This window comes from Dipodomys merriami, unplaced genomic scaffold (assembly GCF_024711535.1).
Source record: "Dipodomys merriami isolate MVZ:Mamm:240054 unplaced genomic scaffold, mDipMer1.0.p SCAF_7, whole genome shotgun sequence".
NCBI classification, from domain to species: Eukaryota; Metazoa; Chordata; class Mammalia; order Rodentia; family Heteromyidae; genus Dipodomys; species Dipodomys merriami.
This window is the reverse complement of record NW_027206290.1, coordinates 68717739-68742640: the sequence shown is the minus strand read 5'-3', so window position 1 is coordinate 68742640 and position 24902 is coordinate 68717739. Positions and strand designations below refer to the sequence as shown.

Below are 24902 nucleotides of genomic sequence, written 5' to 3'. Positions count from 1 at the left end.
CCAGCCCTGCCAGGAAAATCTGTGAGACTCATCTCCAATTAACCACTAGAAAACTGGAAGTGGCACTGTGGCTCAAGTGGTAGAGCACTCGCTGAAGAGCTCAAGGACAGTGTTCAGGCCCAGAGTTCAAGCCTCATGACCGACCAAAAAAAAAAGCCCGAAGTGGACCTGTGGCTTAAGTGATAGAGACAGCCTTAAGCATGAAAGTTAAGAGATAGCACCCAGTTACTGGTTCAAGCCCCAGTACATACACACACACACACACATACAGAGTCAGCCATTTGGTGCCAGGATCTTGCCAAGGCTCTGTATGACCTGGAAGTCCCTGCCCACCTTCCTAGGACCTGGGACTTTTTTTCACTTCAGTTGCTGAGAGGGGGCTAGGGTACACAGAGCCATAGTGAATGTCTGCATCCCCTAGGACAGCCACATGAGCCTGTGGCTAGATCTTTAGGCCTGCTGTCCTCTTGGCCTCTGTGCAGAACATTCCTCCTTCCACTGTACCCCTTCTGCACCCCAGAGACCCCTGCTTATCTCAGGGCTCATCTGAGACTTTTATCCCTCCAGAAGCTGTCTCCAGCTTCCTTCTTTGTAGACCAAGCCAGCTTCCCCTTCCGTCCCCACATAGACTCTGTCCCACGTGTGGCTTGGTGTGCAGGAGCATCTCCCAGCCTTTCTGCCTGGGGAAGGGGTCCCTGCTTGTAGGATGGGAATAATATGTGTTGCTGCCTCAGGCATATTGGGAGCATTACCAGAGTTGCTCCTTACCATTAGAGGCTTTGGAATGGTAGCTGACATAGAGTAGTTGCTCAGGGTACCTGGGTTCACTCCCTACAATGGTACCTGTAGCATCCAGCATTTATTTCCTGTGATTATGGGAAGCTGCGGAGGACAGAGTGAACTGGTACCGCTGGTCCCTGCAGTCCTGGAGATGACATCCAAGGGACAATGGATGCACGCTCAACAGGAAACGCTTACGTTAGTACTGGCCTTTTAAGGCCAGTTTCATTGCTTGGTGCTAGATGGGAAACAGCACATGCTGATCAATGAGGGAAATGTGGTCTTTAGATGGGGTGACTAGGAAAAAGTCTCTTGGGAGAAGAATATTTGAACCAAGACTTGAGCCAGCCATGGAGGAACAATGAAAAGAGTATTCTGGACAAAACCTGTACATGTTCAAAGGCCCCAAGTCAGGGCTGAACATGGAGAGGAGATGAGGACAGGATGTTGGCAGGGCTGGAACCCAGAGGTGCTCAGTGTGCTCACTAAACCCTGGATGGATAGATGAATGAGTGAGTGAATGGATGAGTTTGAGTCCATCTATCACTGTAGACTGCATTTATAACTAGGTGGCCTTATTTGCTGGAGATAACTTCTTGTTGCTGGAATAGAGTGATCTGTCTGCTGGGTCATGGAGCATTTTTCATGGAACAGCCATATTTTAGGTCTGTGCTGGGTTCTGGGAATCTCTGTCGCTTAGCAGTGTCTATTACCCTGGAGTAAATAAGCAAGTGGTTGCCAGTGAGTCCTCCTCTGCCTGCCAGATGTTCCCATCACTCTAGCTTCTTGCATAAGAGCAGCAGAGTGGAGCCCAGAGAGCTTAACAAGGCACTGAGGGTCCACAGTGACTTAGGGACACTCACTGGGCAGGCTACAGAGGTGTTCCACCCCTGAACTGAAGTCCCCACAGAAGAGACGTAGCTAAGGTCCCGCAGCCCATTAGGGCAAGTTGAGTTATTATCTTCTGACCTTGCTTGGAAGGAGGTGTGGACATCTGAGTGGACAGGAAAGAACCTATAGCCTAGGAGCTGAGGTCAGAGAAGCTATTGGAAGAGGATGGGTACACAGTGGCTGACAGTTTCATTGCTGGAACCCAGAAGATCCTTTTGCCCCATGACCACTGGCCATCTCCTCACACTGGCTCAGAAAGTCACTGTTAGGAATTTATGTCTCCAAGTAGGAATTTATGCCTCCAAGTCACATCAAGAACATTTGCTATAGCATCACAGATTGGAACCACAGAAGCTCCAAACTAGGCAGAGTGGGGAGAGAGTTGTGAAGATGGCATATTCTGCAACCATTAAAAATGATCCTAGCCAGGTGCTAGTGGCTCATTCCTGTAATCCTAGCCACCCAGGAGGCTGAGATCTGAGGATCATGGTTCAAAGCCAGCCAGAGAAGTAAAGTCCATGACATTCTTATCTCCAGTTAGCCACTTGAGAGAGAGAGAGAGAGAGAGAGAGAGAGAGAGAGAGAGAGAGAGAGAGTGTGTGTGTGTGTGTGTGTGTGTGTGTGAGAGAGAGAGAGAGAGAGAGAGAGAGAGAGAGAGAGAGAGAGAGCGAGAGCACGCAAACAGACAGAAGGGGGAAGAGGAAAAGAAAAAGCAAGCAAACAGGAGAGCAAGATGGAAGTGAAGCTGTAGATCAAGTGGTAGAGCACTAGTATTGAGCAAAAAAGCTCATGGGGAAAGTGGCTCAGTGGTAGAGCGCTTGCCTTGCATGCCTGAGGCCCTGGGTTCGATTCCTCAGCAGAAAAAAAAAAGTGGCGCTGTGGCTCAAGTGGTAGAGTGCTTTCCTTGAGCTGAAGAGCTGAGGGACAGCATCCAGGCCTAGAGTTCAGGCCCCACGACAAAAACAACAACAACAAAAAAATAACTCAGGGATGGCACCCAGACCCTGTGTTCAAGCCCCAGAACTGGAATAGGCACACATAAAAAATGATCCTATGGAGGTCTGGGCATGATGGTAGTGCACACCTAATCCCAACGACTCAGAAGGCAGAGGCAGGGGGATTGGGAGTCCATAGCAAGCAAGCCTGGGTAAAAGCAAGATCACATTTTGGGAAAACAAAATTTTAAAGAAGCCAAAGGACTGGCAGCTTGGCTCAGTGGAAAGAGCCCTTGTTTTGTGTGCACCAGGCCCCTCCCTGGGTTCAATCCCCAGTGTGGAAGACTAACTTAAGGCATTATGTTAATTGAAAGATGCAGAATCCAAAAATCTCTCATGGCGTGTTTGCAACTAGGAACTCCAACCAAAATAAACATGCAGAAAAGCAAAAGCAGGCTGGTGGGAGTGTGAGGGAGTTTTCCCTGCTTTTTGTATTTTCCAAAAGACCACAAACACTCGTCTTGAACATTTGCTAACTATCTATAGACTTCCACACAGGAGAAATGATGAAATGAAGTAAGGCATTTCAGGAGATTCATTATTGCTCTTCCTGATTAGGAGAAGACAGCACCGTTAGCATTGCCAGTGGCAAATTTCCCTGAGGACGTTTCTTGTGACTTCAGCAGCAAACCTACCACTTGTGTTCAGCACCTCTCCTTAGGAGAAGCCCAGGATTCAGAGTCTGTTTGCTTTGTATTGTACCAATACTGGGGACTTGAACTCAGCCTGGGCACTGTTCCTGAACTTTTTGTTCTCAAGGTTAGTACTCTATCACTTGAACCAAAGCTCCATTTCTGACTTTTTTCCTTGCGTGGGTTGGCAATGAGATCCTCAGATCTCAACTCCTAAATAGCTAGAATGCCAGGTGTGAGCCACAGGTGGCTGGTTTCAGTCAATTTACTATTCCAGAGATCTTTCCCTGCGAGTGTGCCTCTGTCTTCTCATCTGTGAATCTGGCCTGCCTCACAGGGCTGCAGGGTTGGTTCCAGGACTGAGAGCCTGAAGCTTAGATCAGCACCCAGTACCTGCTAAGAGGGCTTGATAAGTGCTGACTCGACACACCACCAAGGGAGAAGGCTCAGTTACGGGCCTGTTCTGCAGATCAGGGTGTGTAGTTGGCCTCAGGCCTGGTGATCCCTATGCAGAGGAGCCGTGGAGGGTCCTTGTCTACGTAGCCTGGGGTTGCATAATGCTTCTAGCTACTGAGGGTTGTAGCCCACCCGACCTAGTTAGCTCTAGTGCTATCCCCACTTCAATCCTGCCCTGCCTTTCAGCCACCAGGGTCTGGGTGTGAGTCTCAGGGCTGTAGGCCCCTAGGTGGCTGGCAAAGCTGCAACGGGCTTCATCTTACACATCTGTCATGAGAGGTAGGAATTGGGATTTGCACACGGCACTCAGGAAGGAGCCCTGTCCTGGGGGTCAGGCTCACTGCCCCTCCCTGCTCCAGCTCTGCTCCTGATGATCTCCCTTCTGGGCCCCAGCTCTCTTGTCTGTCGAATGGGGAAGGGACAAGATGGTCCCGAGAGGCTGTCCAGAGCCGATAATGGAATTCTGTATGAATTCCAAGGGCGAGAGTAGCCACAAATGCCTCCGCCCCACACTGATGGGGCTTCTCCGGGAAGTTCCACTCACTCTGCCTGTGTCTCCAGTGCATTTTATGTAGAGGCTCCTCACCAGGCCAAGGAAAGAGGGGAGGAGACAAAGCCGGGGGTGCTTCGTGGCCTCAGACACCCAGGCTCAGTGAGACAGCTTGCCCGAAGGTGTCATGGGGGCCTCTGAAATTTGACAGGGGCTGTGTTCTTGCTTGCGTCATTCTGGTCCCCTGGGTGGCAGCTGTGAGCGCTGTGATGGCAGCTAGGATGCCACCTGTGAACAAAGGAGGAGGGCCCTCCTGGGCGTGAGGGCCAGGGAGGAGGGAGGGACGATGGGCGGCCCTCACAGAAGCCTCAGGTCCCACGCAGGACAGAGTGGCCAGGCCCTAGGTGCATGGTTCACGAGACTTTATTTCCAATTAACCAGCAAAGAGCTGGGCTGGATGCCTAGCTCAAGTGGTAGAACGCCAGCCAAGCAAGCGAGTCAGCCAGCCAAGCAAGTATAAGCCCTTGAATTCAAACCCTGCTAGCAAAGAAGATGATTGATATGGACATCATGGAGCACATATCCTGTGCCGGGAGCCAGGTGAGCCCTCTGGACTCCAAATAGAGCCTACTGCTCCGTCTGCCTTACAGATGAAGGGATTGATGCCCAGACTGGCCAAGAGACATGTCTAAGGAGACTCAGCCAGGGCCCAGGGTGTCAGGACTCAAATCAGGCTGCCTATGGCTGCAAAGCTCTGACCTTAAACCACGAATCACCCTCTCTCTAAGAGGCCCTCCACAGGAGTGTCTCTCCCATCAGGGCTGATGGCTCCTGGACAAATATGACGTGAGCAGTGAAAATGGATTGAAAACACAATTACTTACCTGTGTCTCCTCTGCCCAGGGCCAGGTTGACCATCGGCCTCAAGGTAGCCCTCTGCTTTCTGGGCTAATAAGCATATCCCGACTGTCACAGATGTCATTGTCCCCCACAGCAGGGTCTTCCTTCAAAGCTGGAGACTTTCCAGTCTCCCTGCGTCTTCTGGGGGTTCACTAGATCCTTTGCGGGATCAGGGCATTTGGGGCAGTCAGCTCCCACGTGGGTTGGGGATAGAGTGATTGAAAGCCTCATACACAGAAACACCATATTGCAGTGAGATGATTTGAGGCTGGGCCTGGGCCACCCCAAGCCAAATTTAGCCCTGAGCTGCCTCTTCCAGCGGTGCAGCTGTGTACACGGCTTTGCCTTTCCAAGCCTCTGTTGCACATCTGTAGCCTGAGACCAGTGATGGCTTCTGCACTGTAGGTTCCATGTCGCTTGGAGAAGAGCCAGCTTGGGCAAGTGGGAGATCCACCTGAGCAGACTCAGAGATGTCAGTATCCTCCCCAACCCCCCCCCCTCCCTGTGATGTTTGGGGAAATGGAGGCACAGGACAGGGGTAGGCCTTCCTTGGACCACCTGGGCTCCCTATCAGGTCATGACCTGATGGTCTCTTACCTCGTGCCTCCCACTCAGAACTGTCCCTGCCAGATGTGGAGATGGCAATCAGAGCGACACTGTGTTCACAGCTCCCAGGATGCCTGACACAAGCAGAATCAGCCCCTCTCAGCACTGGGCTCTGCCTCCTGCTCTCTGCCTCTGCTCACTCACCAGCTAGGACCCATCAGCCTCTGGAGGGAGACAGATCCTGGCCCTCATGCTTGGATACAGGCAGAGGGTGGGATGGGGTGGGACTACAGTACTGACTCATGCTTCACAGGCTTTGTATGGAATAGACTCCCCAAACATCAGAGCACCTTCATATACCCCCCAAGACCTTCCAGCCTCCACCACACCCCAGCTGGAGAGGGCCAGCAGAATGCAAAGGCTCCCTGCATGGTTGTTCTGGGTTCAAATCCCACCTTGCCACCTAGTAATGAGTTGCAAATTGTGTCCTTTTTTGGGGGTGGGGGGAGCCTCACTACATTTGGCTCTCAGGCTGAGATGTTTAGACTAATGGTACCTGCCGGGCAGGTGGAGAGGAGGGATGTTACACATATTGGCCCTCAATTCTGTCAGCCATTGTTAATTCCAGTCTCCCCTTTCCCAGATGAACTCTTGGGGTCTCACAGCTCCAAGGATCCCCTCCTCCCTCTGCCTCTTGACCCTGCAGTGACATTCTGCTGAAACTCTACCTAGACAGCAAACTCTAAAAGCAGCCACCAGTGAGAACGCAGGTGCCCCGTGCAGGCCCTGTACACAGGAGGCTCTTGTTATAACGTCTGCTTGTCTGTCACTCCACAGAACTCTCACAGCCACTTTCACAAGTCAATTGTGTGATTATCATCAGTTTTTACCAGGGGGGATGCTTGGAACAGAGAGGGTAAGAAATTACCTGGTGGGACACACAACCAATGACTGCAGGTATTTACTGAGTATCTATTATGTGCCAGACCTGTGGTGATGCCTGGGGTTACACAAAAAGAAAACAAAGTTCTGAGCTGCACACAGTGGCTCCAGCCTGTTAGCTACTCAGGAGGTAGAGATGGCAGGCACTGGGGGAGTGGGGGTGGGGCAGAGGAATGGCAGATTGTAGTTTGAAGCCAGCCAGACAAAAAAATAAATTTTCAAGACTTCATCTTGAGCAATAGCTGGGCATGGTGGCACATGCCTGTTATCACAGTTACTAGAGAAGCACAGGTAGGAGGATCACAGCCCAGCCTTGTCCAGACCCTAACTCGAAAATAACCATAGCAAAAGGAACTAGAGGCATGGCTCAAGTGATAGGGTGCTCTGTGTGATAGTATGAAATACAGCCCTCCCCCCCCAACAAACAAACAAGTGAGAGAGAAAGAGAAAACAAAGGTTTGCTCTCATGCAATTTGTATCCTGCTGAGTCAACTATGGGCAGATGTACTAGTGTCCTGGCATAAAGAGCACTGGGTACCCAGGTGACAGTGGAGCCAAGATGGATGGGAATGGGTGTCTTAGACATAGTGGTTGAGGAGGACCCCTTGGAGGAGGTGACTTTACTGTCAGGTCCAGCATGCGGCAAGTGCTTGGCTTGTAGCCTCACTGGGTGTCATCTGGCATCCCAGAGACCCCCCAGGGATGGTACCTGAGCCCAGGAGTCAGATTTATCTGATGCCTCCCCTGTCCCAGCTGGCTTGCCTGAGACCAGTTGAAAGAACAAGGCAAGATGGCTTAGTTTCCATGAGCCTTAGTTTCCCCATCTGTAAAATGGGGTTGTGAGGCACAGCACACAGAAGAGTCTAGATGATTCATAGAGATGAAATACGTAGGGCACTGGCCAAGGTGCTGAGTACTGCACCCATGCTGGCTGTCTGGAATGGGCAAGTGACCCTATTTATCCTTGCCTTGTGAGCCCCTGACTTCCACAAATGGAACCAACACCTCTCAACCCTCTCTGCACCAGGGAGCAGTCACATGACCAGGCCAGCTTGCACCATCTGACTGGATGTGGTGCCTACTGCATCCAGCGTCCAGCAGGCTCCAAGATCATAGTGTTGGTGTCTAGAATGGGCATCAGGAGGCACTGATCCCCAACCCATGATGTCAGCAGGACTGTGCCTTAGACCAGGGCTCTAGCCTGATTTGTGCCTCATTTCCTGGATGGGAAGTTCCCAACCAGCTCCTCTTGGAGGTCCCTCATGCATGTTTGTGCCAATGGGCCCTGGACAACTTGGCAGCTTATGTCCATTGTCTGAAACTCCATGTCTTGGGTACACTGTTAAGAGTGCTGTAATTGATTAATGATGTCTGCCAAGATACCAGCAGTGAAGTGCTTATATTTGTGGCATGTTCTTTGTCCTTCCTTCCTATCTTGCTATCTTCCTTCCTTCCTTAGTTCCTTCCTTCCTTCCTTAATTCCTTCCTTCCTCCCTCATTCCCCTCCTTCCTTCCCCCCTCTTTTTTTTTTTGGTTGGTCATTGGACTTGAACTCTGGACCTGCTCAAGCCAAGCACTCTATCACTTGAGCCACAGCGCCACTTCTGGTTTTCTGGTGGTTAATTGGAGATAAGAGTCTCAGGGACTTCCGTGCCCAGGCTGGCTCTGAACCATGATCCTCAGATCTCAGTCTCCTGAGTAGCTAGAATTACAGGTGTGAGCCACCAGGGCCCAGCTTTTTTTCTCTCTTTTTTGAGACAAGATCTCACTATTTATTCAGGGTGGCCTCCAACTTTCAGTCCTCCTGCCTTAACCCTCCCAAATGCTGGGATTACAGGTACATGTCACCACACCTAGTTGCATTTATTATTTCTATGACAGGTCCTCCAAAACTGGAGTCCATGGAAAGACTCCAAGGACTCCATCATTAACTTGGATAGAACTATTCAATCTTTAATTTTACTACTGCTATATGAAAAGAATCACTCCTTTACTTAAAAATGCAGGCAAGAGAGCATGGTGATGGTAGCAGGACCTGTGACTTTGTCACCAGTAGAAATTAGAGACATGGCTGGGTGCTAGTGGCTGTAATCCTAGCTACTCAGGTAGCTGAGATATGGGGACTGCAGCCCAAAGACAGTCTGGGCAAGAAAGTCTGTGAGACTTTTTTTTTTTTGGGGGGGGGGCTGGTCATGGGGCTTGAACTCTGGACTTGGGTGCTATCCATGCGCTCTTCAGCTCAAGGTGAGCACTTTACCGCTTGAGCCACAGTGCCACTTCCGGTTTTCTAGTGGTTTATTGGAGACAAGAGTCTCACGGAGGGCTGGGAAGTTGGCTCAGTGGTAGAGTGCTTGCCTTGCATGCCTGAGGCCCTGGGTTCAATTCCTCAGCACCACATAAGCAAAAAGAAAAAAGCTGGAAGTGGTGCTGTGGCTCAAGAGGTAGAGCGCTAGCCTTGAGCTGAAGAGCTGAGGGACAGTGCCCAGGCCTAGAGTTCAGGCCCCACAACCGGACCCGCCCCCCCCAAAAAAAGAGTCTCACGGAGTTTCCTGCCAGGGCTGGCTTTGAATCCTGATCCTCAGATCTCAACCTCCTGAGTAGCTAGTATTACAGGCGTGAGCCCCCGGCACCAGGCCACCAGAAAACCGGATGTGGTGCTGTGGCTCAAGTGGTAGAATGTTCACCTTGAGCTGAAGAGTACAGGGACAGTGCCCAGACCCAGAGTTCAAGCCCCATGACTGACAAAAAAAATAATAACAATAATTAGAGACATGTTCTAGTTCCATTATAGAGACTGGACTATCACACCCATTGCAACATGGAAATGACCATGGCTATTTGCTAAATCTGGTGTTATACAATATAATAAAGAAGCACATATATTACTCTAATGCAAATATGTGTTTAAATATTCTAATGACTTTCAGATAGAATTGGCTTCCTTTGTAACATTATTATATTTTATTAGTTTAAAACCATTATTCTGAAGAAGTATACCAGTAGGTTTCACTGGGTGTCAAAGGATCTGTGACATCTCACTTCCAAGAAGGTTCAAGACTCAGGCCTCTCACTTGGGGTAAAGGGCTCCTTCCCTGACACCCACCTGCTGAGATGCTGGGAGGTGGCAGGGTGGCAGAGTTCTTGTAGCTAGAGAAGAAGCTGTCTAGATACTTCCAGGCCAGGGCTGGACCATCTCATGCAGGGGCCGGGGGTAGGGAAGGGGGTTGGGGTGGGGGATTGGCATTCCCATAGTGATGTGGGAAGAAACCTGGGCCCTCCTGGAGAGATGAGGGAGGAGTCTGGGTCTGTCCTTCCTTCAAGAGACAAGCAGATAGCCTTCTCTCACCAGTAGCTCACACCTGTAATCCTGGCTACTTAGGAGGCTGAGATCTGAGGGTGCAGATTTGAATCCAACCTGGACACGAAAGTCTTATCAACAACTAATAGGTGAAATGCCAGAAGTATAGCTGTGGCTCAAGTGGTAGAGCGCCAGCATTGAGTGCAAAAGCTAAGGGACAATATCCAGGTCTTGAGTTCAAGCCTCATTTACAGGCACACACATTAAAAAAAATAATAATAGGGACAAGCAGATGTCAGTGCCAGTGGACAGGCCTGATGTTCTTGGAGATACATATAGCCCTGAACCCAGCCCAGAGGAGGGGACCTCTCTAATTATAGGAGCTGAGCAGCCAAAGAGCCCTCCGGAACAGTGTCCTGGAAGCAGGAACAGCATATGGGAAGGGTTGGGAAGAAGGAGGACAAAGGACTTGCCGTGCATCCCACTCAGAGGAAGGAGGGGTGGGGACGGCCAGAGGTCAGGCGGCCCCTGGAAGTCATGCTTGGGTGGTGGCCAGCTGTGGTGAAGATGGGTTTCAGGATCCTCCTGCTCCTGTCTGTCTCAGGGGCTCTGGGCTGGGACTTCAGTGACCTGGGGAAGTTCAAGCTCACCATCTGGGGTGGGGGAGGGGGAGGCCACATCACCAGGCCTGGCAAAAGCTCTCAGGGGAAGCTGGGGCCAATGCCTGCCCCTCATGGCAGCCTCCACAGGGTCCTTGTGCTCTGATGCTCATGCCCAGAAGGCCTGAGCAGACCCTGCTTCTTTATTTTGGGGCGGTGTGGGCAATTTGCTCCTTGCAGGCCGGCTGGCTGGGTGTGCGATGCGGGATTACTCACGCCCCAGTTGTGGTCCGGCCTCTGCAGGCTGCGGGGTAATGAGTGAGGTAATTAAGTGGAAAAGACGGGACATGCAGGGGAGGCCGAGGGGGGGGGGGAGAGCAGTCACTGGTTCTTTTCAGGAGCAGAGGAGTGAGATAATGTTGGATAATAGCCTTGCCAGGCCCTGCCCAGCAGCCCAGCCTGGGCTGAGAGGTGCCCCCCAAATGGCCAAGACAATTCAGCCTTTTCACAGAAAATGGGGGAGCTCAGGCAGGGCCTGTCTCCCAGGGACAGCTGTATGGAAATGACAGTTCCTCTCCTTCATCCTGCCCTACGTTGGCTGAGGGTTGGAGGACAGGCGCCTTTGGCTGGGGGGGGGGGGAGTGGGTGGGACCATGGGAGGGGTCCCCATGGGGGGAAGACTGAGCTGTGTGAGGTGGTCAGTGGAGGCAGGGGCCGGAGTCTGGTGTCTGTGGAAATCACAGTTGGACTGGGACAGCTGTATCACCACCTACTCTGAGCTCAGATTCGCACCTGTAAAATGAGCTGTCCATTAACCTCTACCTCTCAGGAGTATTGGCAGAATTAGCAAGATGGTGCATAGTTCCAGGCACACAGTGGTGCCTTATAAATGTGCTCCAGAAAGCTGGGTGCTGGTGGGTCACGCCTATAATCCTAGCTACTCAGGAGGAGGCGATCTGAGGATCACGGTTCAAAGCCAGCCCAGGTAGGAAAGTCTGTGAGACTCTAATCTCCAATAAACCACTCAGAAAACTGGAAGTGGTACTGTGGTAGAGCACTTGCCTTGAGCTAAAGAGCTGAGGGACAGTGTGCAGGCCCAGAATTCAAGCCCCACGGCCAACCCCCCCCCCAAAAAAAAAAAAGTTCCAGAGAGTCAAGCCTACAGTCCGAGAGCACTAGCCATTCACTCAGTGGACAAATGTTCGAGTGCCTGCCAGATTGTACTGGTTCCTGGGAAAATATTAGTGAAGAGAGTCCCTCTCTTCTCAAAGCTGGCATTCTAAGACGTGGGGACAAACTTAACCATCAAACGTAAAGAATCACACCAGCTGGGTGCTGGTGGCTCACATCTGTAATCCTACCTACTCAGGAGGCTGAGATCTGAGGATCATGGTTCAAAGCCAGCCCAGGCAGGAAAGTCCGTGAGACTCTTTGTATTTATTATTTTTTATTATTTATTTATTTATTTATTTTTGGGTCTGGTTGTGGGGCTTGAACTCTGGGCCTGGGCACTGTCCCTCAGCTCTTCAGCTCAAGGCTAGCGCTCTACCACTTGAGCCACAGCGCCACTTCCGGCTTTTTTTTTTCTGCTTATATGGTGCTGAGGAATTGGACCCAGGGTCTCATGCATGCAAGGCAAGCACTCTACCACTGAGCCACTTTCCCAGCCCCCGTGAGACTCTTATCTCCAATTAAACACCAGAAAACTGGAAGTGGCGCTGTGGCTCAAGTGGTAGAGTGCTTGCCTTGAGCTGCAAAGCTCAAAGCACCCAGGCCCAGAGTTCAAGCCCCACCACTGACCAAAAAAAAAAAAAAAGAACTCACTGATAGTGCTCAGGCCCAGAGTTCAAGCCCCATGTCTGACACTCCCCCCCAAAAAAATCACATCGACTATCCCACTCTGACCATTTATTCCAGAGGTAGGTTTGCACACACATGAATACTTGCAAAGCGTATAACTGCAGTCTTCTTTGCCTAGCAAAATCTTAGAAACAATTTAAATGACTTATACATAAATGGACAAAGTAAAGTTGTGGAGTATATAGGAAAGGGATAGTATATTGTCATCAAAAAGGTGAATCCAAGCCAGGTGCAAGTGGCTCACACCTGTAGTTCCTAGCTACTCAGTAGGCTGAGAACTGAGGATTGTGGTTCAAGGCCAGAAAAATCTGACTCTTTTTTTTTTCTTCAGGGTTAATAAACAAGTTTTATTTGCCTCATACAGCATGGATTTTTCTTACATTCTCAATTAATTTGCCATTAGAGTGCTAGAAATTTTCTCGCTCATGATAGCATTTGTTAAAAGAAAATCAAGACTATTGTTAAGAACATGGCAAGTCATAATTCAAACATTTCTCTTACAAAACACAGCATGGAAGCCCCGTGGGATAATCTGCAAATGTGCTAATTTCCTGTCATCATGAGCACCAAAAAAATCTGAAACTCTTATCTCCAATAAAAGTAAAAGCTCGGGCTGGGAAGGTGGTTCAGTGGTTGAGCACTTGCCTCGCATGTATGAGGCCCTGGGTTCAATTCCTCAGCATCACATAAGCAAAAAGAAAAAAGCCGGAAGTGGCACTGTCGCTCAAGTGGTAGAGTGCTAGCCTTGAGCTGAAGAACTAAGGGACAGTGCTCAGGCCCAGAGTTCAGGCCCCATGACTGGACCCCCCCCCCCAAAAAAATAGTAAAAGCTGGAAGTGGCACTCTGGCTCAAGTAGTACAACATTAGCCTTAAGCACAAAAAGGCTCAGGGACAGTGTCCAGGCGCTGAGTTCAGCCTCAGGATCAGCCAAAAAAAAAAAAAGGTGAGTCCATGAACTACTGTGGAAGGGTTTTCAAGATGTAATGAGAAAGGAATGTAGGAAGAGTTTGTTAAAAGAAGCAGCAGCAGCTGCTCACTGGTGGCTCACACCTGTAATCCTAGTCAGGAAATTGAGCTCTGAGGATCACACTTCAAAGCCAGACTAGGCAAGAAAGTCCGAGAGTCTCTTATCTCCAATTAAACACCAGAAAACTGGAAGTAGAGCTGTGGCTGCAAGTGGTAGAGTGCTCGCCTTGAGCGAAAGAGCTCAGGGATAGTGCCCAAGCCCAGAGTTCAAACCCTATGACCATACAAAAAGAAAAGGAATAAAAAAAATTGGGGTACATTGTATACATGTATGTAAACACCACCATGAAACCTCCCTTGTACAACTAATACATGCTGATAAATTCTTTAAAGGATTTGTTAGCTGGTCTGTGTAAAAAACAAATAATAGATGTCACCATTAGAGAGGAGTAGGCTGGAATGAGCCAGACTTGGAAACACCGTATGTTTCTATAGATTTTGTTTTCGGTGCCAAGTGAAAGTATTAGTAACTAGCAGGAGATACTCAGCTTCCCCTCTCCTCCTTTCCTTCCCAGTGTTTGCTGGAGACGTGGGTGAGGACCAAGTACCAGAGGCAGCTGAGTGAAGCAGAGCTCCAGCAGGCTGAGGCTGACCAAGCAGGTACACAAATTGAGGATGAGAGCCAGGTTATTCACTGGCTGCAGTGGGAGTTATACATAAAACTGGAGCGGCGGGAGTGACCCCTGGAGTGTGAGGTTGGACTTGGGCCTTGGACCCGTGTAGATGAGAAGTTGGGGTTGGACTGGAACAGCCGTGTGCCCTCAGCCTCGTCACCTCCCTCCTCCGAGCCTCACATGCTCACCAGCTGTGCTGGTCAGATTTCCCTCCCGGCGGCAAAATACCTGGTACAGGCTGCTTAGGAAGAAAAGAACGTTTACTTGGTACACAGTTTTGGATTTTCCAAGTCCAAGATCTGGTCGCCCCAACTGGCTTGGAGGTGGGGGCCAGTACAGAGCAAGTGTCCATCCTGACCAGGGAGCAAGAGAGGATGGAAGGGTGGGAGGAGGAAGAGAGGAACACCCCTTCCCCCCCTCCATCCCCTGCTTCAAGGGGCCTCAGGAGAATACTTCACCAGACCATGCCCCCTTGACCTCAGGACCTCCTCCTAAAGCCTCCCAGGGACCAAGCCTCCTATCAGAATGGAGCCTTGGGGGTCACTGGGGCGACTTCCAGTCTTAGCAAGATGTGGGCCCGTGTGTGCTGCACATACACACCCTCCCAGCTCTGCACATGAAAGAAGGAGTGAGCCGATTGCTCTACCACCTTCATCTCGCCTTTGTACTAAACGCTTCCACTGAGAGGCAGCAGGGCCTGGGGTAGTCAGTGGCTGATTTGAGGGCTGCAGGAGGGAGGAGGCACCCACGTGTCCAGTGGTAAAGTGATGACATGCTTGAGAATGCAAAAGAGCAGAGGACTTGGTGACATGCTTGAGAAATGCAAACGAGCAGAGGAGTTGATGCCGCTGGCTCATGCCTGTAATCTTAGCTGCGTAGGAGGCAGAGATCTGAAGATTGCAGTTGGAAGCTAGCCCCAGCAAAAAAAAAAGCCCAGAAGACTCCATCTTCATAATAACTACCAGAAAGTCCAGACTAGAGACATGGCTCAAGTGGTACAGCAGTACCAGGTATGAGTAAGCCAAGCATGCACAAGGACCTAAGTTCAAACCTTAGTACTGATGGGGGTAAGAAAAGAGCAGAAGAGTCCATCTGGAGGCCTCCCAGGACCCCAATTGGATCATCAAAATGATGATACAAACAGATTATAACTCACTGAATCAACTCAGGCCTGGAAGTTCCACACTGGCATACGTGGCTGTCTTTGTTCATCCACATGCAAGAAAGAAGTGAAAGCCCTTCTTTATGGAAGAATAGAATGCTCTCTAGTAAATGTAGAAGGAAGGGTTGTACGTATGACAGTAAAGATTTTAGCAAGAATCATTGGATGAATGGACATGGTAGAGCACACCTGTGGTCCTAGCTACTCAGGAGGCTGAGGCAGGAACATCAATTGAGCCTAGATGTTGGAGGCCAGCATGCAGAAACATAGCCAGACCCTGTCTCAGAGTCATCACCATGGGATACTGAAACTAAACCGTGGCACAGATGACAGGACATTTACAGAGTCCTGAAGTACGTCCCCAGCACCATGAAATCATTGCCAAGCTTGGGTCCCAGGATTACTTGGTGGTCACATTCCCCATTGATTTTCTGATTTGGCAATGAGGACGTTCTTATTTGGAGAAAATACACAGTGAGGCATTCTAGGGTGACAGGGAATCAGATTGGCAGTTTCCTCTCAAGTGTCAGGAAGAACCTGTCTACATACAAAGACAAATGATGCAGGTGCATTTAGGTGTCAGCAGCTGGAGAGTCAAGGTGAAAGATAAGGTTTTTGCAGAATTCGTTGTACAGTGTGTGTTTGCACCTCTTCTTTAAGGTGAACTTTATCTCAGAATAAGAGTGTTTTAAAGAGGAAGCTTTAACTATGTAACCTCAGGTATGGGCTAATGGTAGATAGACCAATCCATGTCTGGGAATAGGATACTCAGGGCAGTGCTGGTCTGACCACTGTGGCCTGAGCAGGGCTTTCTAGAAGGGGACACTTGAGCAGAGCCTGGGGTAAAAGGAAGGGATCAGCTATTCAGAAAAAGGCCCAGGGTGGAGCCGTGCTTGGCAGGACTAGTAAATTTCTGTTATGTAACAAGTTACCGCAACTTTGTGATTTAATCCAGCACCCATCTATCTGGCAGTGGTGTAAGCCTCAGGTCTGGGTCCCCGCTCAGGGAACTCAGGATGGGAATGAAGGTGCTGACTGGGCATGATTGGAATCAGAAGCCTCTGTGGGAAAACCCACTTCCAGGTTCACTCTCGTTGGCCACAGATCTGTTTTCTGAGGTTGTCAGACTGAGGTCCTAATTTCCTCATTGGCTTTCAGCTCCTGGAGGCTGCCTCACCTGCATCCCTCTCCACACGACTCCCTCTGAAGGAGGGGCCAGCAGAGCTCTTCCTGCCACAGAAACCACAGTGTGGGGCTGACAGGCTTCAACTCCACAGAGGCCTCCTTCACCATGCCCTTGGATGCTCATAGCAACTCAGAGGCATGCCGGGCTAGGAGACCACTTCATCAGTTTCCAGGGGGAAATGGAAGCATGAGACAGGCATCAAGCCAGGCACCAGTGCTCAGACCTGTAATCCCAGCTACTCAAGAGGTTGAGATCTGAGGATGAAGGTTTGAAGCTAACTAGCCCAGGCAAGGAAGTCTCTGAGACTCTTATCTCCAATTATCCACTGAAAATAAAAAGTCAGAAGTGTGGTGTAGCTGAAGTGGTAGAGTACTAGCCTTGAACAGAAAAGGCTAAGTAAGGGACAACTTCCAAGCCTTGAGTCTAAGCCCAGTACTAGAGAAAAACAAACCCAAAGCAAACAATCATACAAAAAACAAACAAGAAAGTTCCAGCTGCCCTGGAGTTGGAGAGTGGGAAGGGGCAGAAGGTCCAGGGTGGCAGAACATGGCATAGTGGCACGGTAGAGGTTGGTTGGGACTTCTAGGCTTTAGCTAATGTGACTCAAAGGAGGAGGAAGGAAGAGACTCCAATGAATGAAATTAAAGATGGAAAGAAATTCAACAAATGCAAAAGACATCTAAAGGACCATAAGGAAAACCCCTCAAAAACCTGTACTCAAGCTGGAAAATCTACTAGAAATGGGTAAATTTCTAGATATAGTTGACCCACCCAAACTGAACCTAGAGGACATAAACCATGTGAACTGGTCTATAAGGTACAATGAGACTGAAGCAGAAATAAGGAGTCTCCCAACCAAGGAAAGCCCAGGACTGGCGGGACTCAGGGCAGATTTCAATCAGAACTTCACAGGACAAACACCAAATCCTTCTTCTATGAAAGAGAAAGGGAAGGAACATTATTCATGGAATGGAGCAAGTATTCGCTCAGCCCAAAACCTGATGGCATTGGCGGCTTGGTCTCGGTGCTCACAGCCCCTGTAGAATGACAGTAGCAACAATGAGTATTTTTTTACTTGAGCACTTACTTCGGCTGGTCCTGTGCTAAGGGACGTGGACTACTTCACTGAATCCTTTTTTTTTTTGGTCTGCCATGGGGCTTGAACCCTGGGCCTGGGCGCTGTCCCTCAGCTCTTCAGCTCAAGGCTAGTGCTCTGCCACTTGAGCCACAGCGCCACTTCCAGCTTTTTGTTGTTGTTGTTGTTTATGTGGTGCTGAGGAATTGAACCCAGGGCTTCATGCATGTGAGGCAAGCACCCTACCACTGAGCCACCTTCCCAGACTTCACTGAATCATTTATATACCTTTTTTTTTTTTTTTTTTTTTGTCTTTGGATTCAGGGATTGGGAGCTGCCCCTGAGCTTTTTTTGCTCAAGGCTGGCACTCTACCACTTGAGCTATCACTCCACTTCTGGCTTTTTTGGTGCCTCATTGAAGATATGAATCTCATCGGCTTTCCTGCCTGAGCTGGCGTCAAGCCACAATCCTCAGATCTCAGCCTCCCAAGTAGTTAGGATTACCAGTAGGTTGCGGGCGCCTGGCTTCCTTTGTATACTTTTACAGCAGCCTGATGGGAAGAGATATGTCATGATCCCCAGAAAAGGGTCAAGGGCAGGAGTTAGTGATTCATGACGTCTGTTCTTACAGAAGCTTGAATTCCAGGAAGAGAAAAGGGAGCCAGAAAGTAACCACAGGAAGGCAGAACTGAATGAGCTAAATTCACATAGCAGTCAATACCACTGAGAAAAAGCCAGCGGGGATGTGCTGTGGTCTCAGGAGGCAGGGAACAGGGCTGTTCCAGATGAAATCGTGGCAGGGAGGGGGCTTCTTTTAGGAGGTGACGTTAGGGATGGAGCCAGGGATATACTGGATTTGAACCTGGGCTGTGGCAGGTGAAGCATCCGGGTCACGGGAACAGAGGGATGCTAAGAGACTTGAGCAGAACAAGATGACCCGTGGTGCTGCCCTGACCCCTCCAGGCTGTGTCCCTGGCCTTTAGGGGAGCCTTGCTACCTCAGGGGTCTCCAGGTGATTCTCCTCTCCAAGAGGAAACCAAGTCCCAAAGACAAGATGGGTGAGAATTGGGCTGAACTGGCTGCTGCTGAGCCCCTATTTCTACCTCACACAAAGGACTCCTGGGCTGGTGGTGATCAGAGCCTAGTGGAGGGGGTGGGGGTGGGGGGGCATGGAGGGGTGGAGTTCAGAGATGAGACTCACTAGGTCATGTTGTCCTTTCTTCCTCATATCTGAACAAAGCTTCCAGTTTTGCTCCTGTGGGTACCCCCGGCCTTCACCCTTCACGAGGGGTCTGCCCCTCTCCTTAACTGCAGTGAGGCAGGCTTTGGGGGACAGGGTAGAAGACAGGAAGCAGTGCGGCTTGGATTCCCTGGTGTCCTGGTGAAATTGACCAGGCAGAGAGGGCGGGATGGGAGGGGGGTGGAATGGGAGGCCCCAAAGTGCCTTATCTCCTCCGGGCCAGTGTCAGCTTGGGTCCCCAGCCCGGCAGAGCTGCCAGCCCAGACTAGAATCGCAGCGCATTTGCATTTATATTGGAGACTTCTGTTTCCAGGAGGGGGGAGGGGCGGCCACCTCAGCCCACTCCGTGGCAGCAGGGAGCTGCAGGTGAGGACCTGCCCGCAGCCCTGGCCTGCCAGGGGCACCGGATGCGGCCGGTGGGCTGGACCTGGATGGCGGAGGGAACTGTGGCACAGACGGTTCTCTCTGGGCACATGGCCGGCCCTGACAGCCTGCCCGTCCACCCTCCCTCACACTCGCCAGTATCAGCTGGGAGTTGGCCCCGTCCCACAGACCTGGGAGAAAGGTCAGAGGCCTCGTGCCAGCAAGTGGCCGAGCGAGGCAGAAGCACTGACAATGGCCATGTGCTGTTCACTCACACCTCTCAGCCCCGCAGCTTGCCCCAGATATAAAACCCGGCTCAGAGGGGCCGGTGATTAGTCCAGACCGGTGCCCATCACCATCCCCAGAGAACCCATGGGGACTCTCCCAGGAGCCCTAGTGTTGGGGGCCACCTTCTGCGTCTGGGGGACAGACAGGCCTTTTCCGTCCAGTTTCTGAAGGTTGAGGCTGGCCGGTGACACTGTTAGTACTGGCTTGGTGACCGTGGAGGAGTGGAGGTTCACCTCTGTGTAAAATCCGTGGCAGAGCTGAGGGTCTTGCCTTTGGGGGGGCACAGGAACTCCTGGCTGTGAGACTGTGTGTGGGGAAGGGGTGCAAAGAGGAGACAAGAAAGAACAGAGAGAGGGGGAGGCGGGAGGAATGAGGAGGGGAGTACAGAAGAAAGAATGGAAGAAGGCGGGAGGGAGGGAAGGAGGGAGCGAGGGAAGGAAAGAGGGATGGAGAGAAGGAAAAAGGAAAGTCAGGGAAGGGAGTAGAAGAGAATCAGAGAAAAGCCAAAAACAGGGGTTACCAGGCAGAGTTAACTGAAGCCCAGGGTGCAGTCCCCGCTCCAACCTCTTCTGGCCCTGTATAGAATCCACCCCTCGCCCTTCCACTCCCTTCCTGGCTGAGGCTTCCTGACCTCAGAAGCTGGCTGGGCGCTTGGGGCGCAGCGGTCGGGGTCTGTCATGATCCCCAGGCTTAGCTCCAGTGTCCAGGGCTCTACAGCCATCAGGGGGGCACTCTGCTGCCTCTGGAGAGGACTCTGTCCTGCTCTCTGGGCTCTGGCACTGGCTCCTCCCTCACCCCTCCAGACGGAGGTCTTGGCTAGCTCCCCCCCAGCTCGTGGCTGTGGGCCTGCAGCTGACGAGCCTCCTGGTCCTGGCTCCCTGTCCAGCAGAACAAGCCGTCCCTGTCTGTCACCAAACAGTCAGGACAGCCTGTTCCACCTGGCAGGCTGGACTATTGCCCAGCTTGGTCTCAGAGAGTAAAGACCAGCTCTGACCACACATAGCCTGGGTTCAAACCTCGGCTAGGCTTCTGCCTGGCTGTGTGGCCTTGAGCAAGACCTCTGCCTCTCTGAGCCTCTGAGGCCTCATCAGTAAACATTGATAGCATGATATGGGTGGTATGAGTTCATCTGCAGAACGAGCTGAGCTTAGTGCTTGCCGTATTAAGACATATTCACAGCCAGGCACTGGTGGCTCATGCCAAGCTACTCAAGAGGCTGAACTATAAGGATCACAGTTTGAAGCCAGCCCAGGCAGAAAAGTCCCTGCAAAACTCTTTATCATCAATTTACCACTCCAAAACCAGAAGTGGAGCTGTGGTTCAAAGGGGTAGAGCACTAGCCTTGAGCAAAAAGAGCTCAGGGACTAAGCCCCACAACTGACCCACACAAAAAAAGAGGACCTACTCACTGTCTTGTTGACACAGAGCAGGTCTGTCTCTGCTGTAGTGAGAGTTTAAGGCAGGGGACATTGGACAAGGCATGAAATGAGGAGCCAAAGTTCAGGTGGCCATGACAGCTGGGTGAAAATGAAGCTGCAGGTCCAGCAAGTCATGGCCCAAGGGTAGCGCTCATATAACTTGCGTGGTCAGGGAGGTGTCTACTGCTCAGAGACCCTAGGTACTGAGGGGTCACACTGTGAGTGGGGGGTGGGAAGGGGGTTATGTGTGTGTGTACGTGTATGTGTGTGTACACTGCAAGTCCCAAGGCAGAGAGGTGGACTGAGCGTGGGGTGTTAGGAGGAAAGCCCAGGTGGCTGGAGCAGGGTGAGGGGGGAGAAGGTTGAAGGAGAGGAGGGCTGGGGGAAGTCCGGGGGAGGGCAGGAAGAGTACTGAATGGAAGCACCTGGGGTTTCCCAGCCAGACCCCCAAGGGATGGGGGGCAAGCACCTGCTGGCCTGGCATGGCCCATCCCTGCCCCCCTCTCCCTGAGACCCCCCTCGGCTGTCCACCTGCACAGCCGGGTACATTGTGTGTGGGCTCTGGTGGGTACACCTGGTGCTCTCATCAGCCTGCCGGCTGCCCTGATTTAGGGCTCATCAGCCTGCTCCCTCAGGTCCGCCAGCTGGGATGAGGCTGGCTGTGGGTGAGGAGGGCAACCCCCCCCTCTGGTAGGGGCCATCAAGAAAGGCCCCTCCCCCATCGAGGCTCCTGGCCCCAGCTCTGAAACTCCAGGCCTCTGAGGGGTGCACACAGCCGCGCAGAACATGATGGTCAGGTGCCAGTTCAGCTGCCAGGCTCAGAAATTCTCTTTCCTTCACTGGGCCTCAGTTTCCTGAACTGGATAAACTTGTGGTGTGGACTCTGGAGTCAGACTGCCTGGATTTACAGAAGTAGCAACCCAGGCAGTCTGGATTTGAATCTAACCTCTTTACCTCCTTCCCTCCCTTCTTCCCTCCCTCCCTCCCTCCCTTCCTCCCTTCCTTCCTTGTTCTTGCTCTTTCTTGGTAGTACTGGAGTTTGAACTCAAGGTGTCATGCATGTTAGGCAGGTACTCTAGCAGTTGAACCATGCCTCCAGCCCTTCTTCACTCGTGTGTGTGTGGGGGGCGCTACTGGGGCTAGAACTCGGGACTCACTGCTTCTTGCTCTTGCTTGGCTTTTTTACTCAAGGTTAGAGCTCTACCACTTGAGCCACACTTCCACTTCTGGCTTTTTGCTAGTTAATTGGAGATAAGAATACCAAGGATTTGCTGAGCTTCAGTGGCTCACACCTGTAATCCTAGCTACTCAGGAGGCTGAGATCTAAGGATCAAGATTCAAAGCTAGCCAACCTGGGAAGGAAAGTCCAAGAAACGCTTATCTCCAGTAAACCACTCAGGAAACTGGAAGTGGCGTTATGGCTCAAGAGGTAGAGCACTGGCCTTGAGCTGAAGAGCTGAGGGACAGCACCCAAGCCCAGAGTTCAAGCCCTACAACTGAAAATAAAAAAAAAAGAATACCAAGGATTTTCCTGCCAGTTCTGACTTGTAACAGACATACTCAGATCTCGGCCACCTAAGTAGCTAGGATTACGAGTATAAGCCACTGGAGCCTGACTTACTTTATTTTTTCTTTTCTTATTTATTTATTTATTTATATTTTTATCAGTCACGAGGCTTGTACTGTCCCCTAACTTTTGCTCAAGGCTAGCGCTCTCCCACTTTGAGCCACAGTTTTCTGATGGTTAATTGGAGATAAGAATCTCTCTGACTTTCCTGCCCAGGCCAGGCTGGCTTTTAATGGTGATCCTCAGATCTCAGCTCTTGAGAAGCTAGGATTACAGTCATGGGCCACTAGCTTCCAGCTTATTCTTACTATTTTTATTTTTTTAATTGTTATTATAAATGTGATATACAGAGGAACCATAGTTACATAAGTCAAGTAACGAGTACACTTCTTTCTGGACAATGTCACTTCCTCCTTCATTCTCTGTTTTTCCCTCCCATTCCCACCCACAACTAATATAGTTGATTTTCAACATATCGTCTTCTGAGTACCATAGCAGCATTTGTTCACCCTTTGTCCCTCCATTACACTTCGTTGTTTTTGAGGTAAGATCTCAGTTTTATGCCTAAGCCAGCCTGAGATGCAACCCTCCTTGTTCTTCCCCATGTCTCCAGGGATGACAGGAAAATGCTGCTGCTTCTGGCCATTGTGCTTTCCCCCATGGTGGATGGGATAATGTGCACACAGCATTGGTACAGGCACCAGAGATGAGGTCAAATTTTTATGCCTGGGCTGGCTTGCACAATCTCCAGTACCTAGGACTAGAGCTTGAAGCTACTATACTCAGCATTTGAATCCCTATTATGCAGTGGTTGTTAGAATTCAGTGAAGTTATTGACCATGCAGGCCCTAGTTTACCTCGTCTATAAAATGAGGGCATGATGACAGCATTCATTTCCAGGGCTGTGTGAGAACTGAGGGCTCTGCCTGTGTGTAGTGCCATGCTGGTCCTTGATGGTAAATGCTTATGTGTTCCAGCTCTGATTGGCATTATTCAGGTCTTTACAAAACATTACAATGGAGAAACCCGATTCTGTTTGTTTGCAAACTTTTTCCTCTTTGTTTTTAGCAGAGATGCTCTGCATTGCTCAAGAGAAATTTTACTTGGAGTCCCAGCTGTTCAGAGGGGATGGAAGAGGGGGGCTCCTGACCCACCTGCTCTCCTGTCTCTGTGCCTGCGTCCCCCAAGGGGGCTACTGGAGCATAATTTGAAACATCCCTGCTCAGTTCTTCCCTCCGGCTCACAGACAGGGAAATCAGGACTCAGAGAGGGAGCAGCCAAGAGTGAGCCTCTCAGCCTTGCTTAGAACCCAGATTTCCCTGTTTTCTCAGTATAAGACAAGGGCAGGGGCTAGGAGAAAACCTAAGACCAGAAGCCTCTTAGGGGACTGGGTGCATTGTGGCGTCAAGTCATTAGCATGCAAATGAGATGCAAATTGATGCAAAACAGCATGTTTTATGCTAATTTGCAGAGTCAAGAGCAACGATATTTTTGGTAATAGGGCAGCAGTCCTGGTCCCTGGGCATTGCCGAACATGCGTTTCCCCCCCCCTCCCTTTTTTTTTCTTTTTCTCTTTCATTATTATGAGCAGGCCCATAAATCTTAGTTTGGCTGCAACCCTATCCCTTTTTGCCTGAAAGCCTGGCTCCTGTCATTCTCAAGGGCTCCCATGCCCGTCCCCTGGTCCAGCCCAGGCCCAGGAATAGGGCTGGGCAGGGAGTCAGGACTCAGGAGTCACCAGGCAGAGCTAGAGATGAGTGACTGGTCTGGTCTGGAAGCTACTTTGGGGAAGGCCTTGGCATCTCCTTGGAGCTCCTGTGGCCACTGCTGCTCTGGCACCATTGTCTGCCTAGGGCAGGCAAACGCTTCTTGTGTCCCAGGTGACCTGCTTTGTGCTTGTTTGTGCTCTTACTGCTAGTACCCTGTGAGGTGAGTGTTGTTGATGAAGAAGAGCTGGATGGCAGATGACAGTCTGGGCAGTGACTTTAAGACACTCACAGCTGCTGTTGCAGGCCACCTTGGGCCTCTCCCTGGGCTCTCCGTCAGCCCAGTGACAGGCTCAACTTTACTGGGAGCCTCGTGCTCCTGGAAAGCAGCTATAATAAGTAAATCTCCCAAGGTTTATTTCCCCAATCCCTGTAACCCCTTTTAATTTTGGTCACTCTGGGGATCTTGGAATTGATGGGATGGTGCTCTACCATTTGAACCATGCCTCAGCTTTTTTTGTGCTGTTTTGGAGATGGAGTCTTCCTTAGGCTTTCCAGCTTAGGTTGGCTATGAGTCATGGTCCTCTGGATCTCAGCCTCCTGAGTAGCTAGGATTACAGACATGAGTTGTTTCTATCTTTTTCTATTCCGAAAAACAGCTTGCCAAGCTCTTTTCCCCTATGACTTAGCTAACACTTTTGTGTTCACTTTATCAATTCCCTAAGACCAGAGCTGACTGTGAGTTTTTCCTCTGTACCTTTCTGCTTTTGCCTGAGCTTGCTCGAGTATGGGGCGCTGTCCATGACCCTCCAATTGTCCATTCTTTGTCTCATAGTTGATTAGCTCAAAGGGATCCCTTGAAACTAT

General features: G+C 50.7%; 1 protein-coding gene across 1 annotated transcript in view; it reads left to right on the top strand.

Moving 5' to 3' along the window:
* The window catches only part of Fam110a (family with sequence similarity 110 member A), a 105065-nt gene that overhangs the window by 21242 nt on the left and 58921 nt on the right, over positions 1–24902 (top strand). The window contains exon 2 of the mRNA XM_070006960.1: positions 13932–14016. Within this exon, the coding sequence (XP_069863061.1) occupies positions 13932–14016 (85 nt within the window). The remainder of the gene's footprint in view (positions 1–13931; positions 14017–24902) is intronic.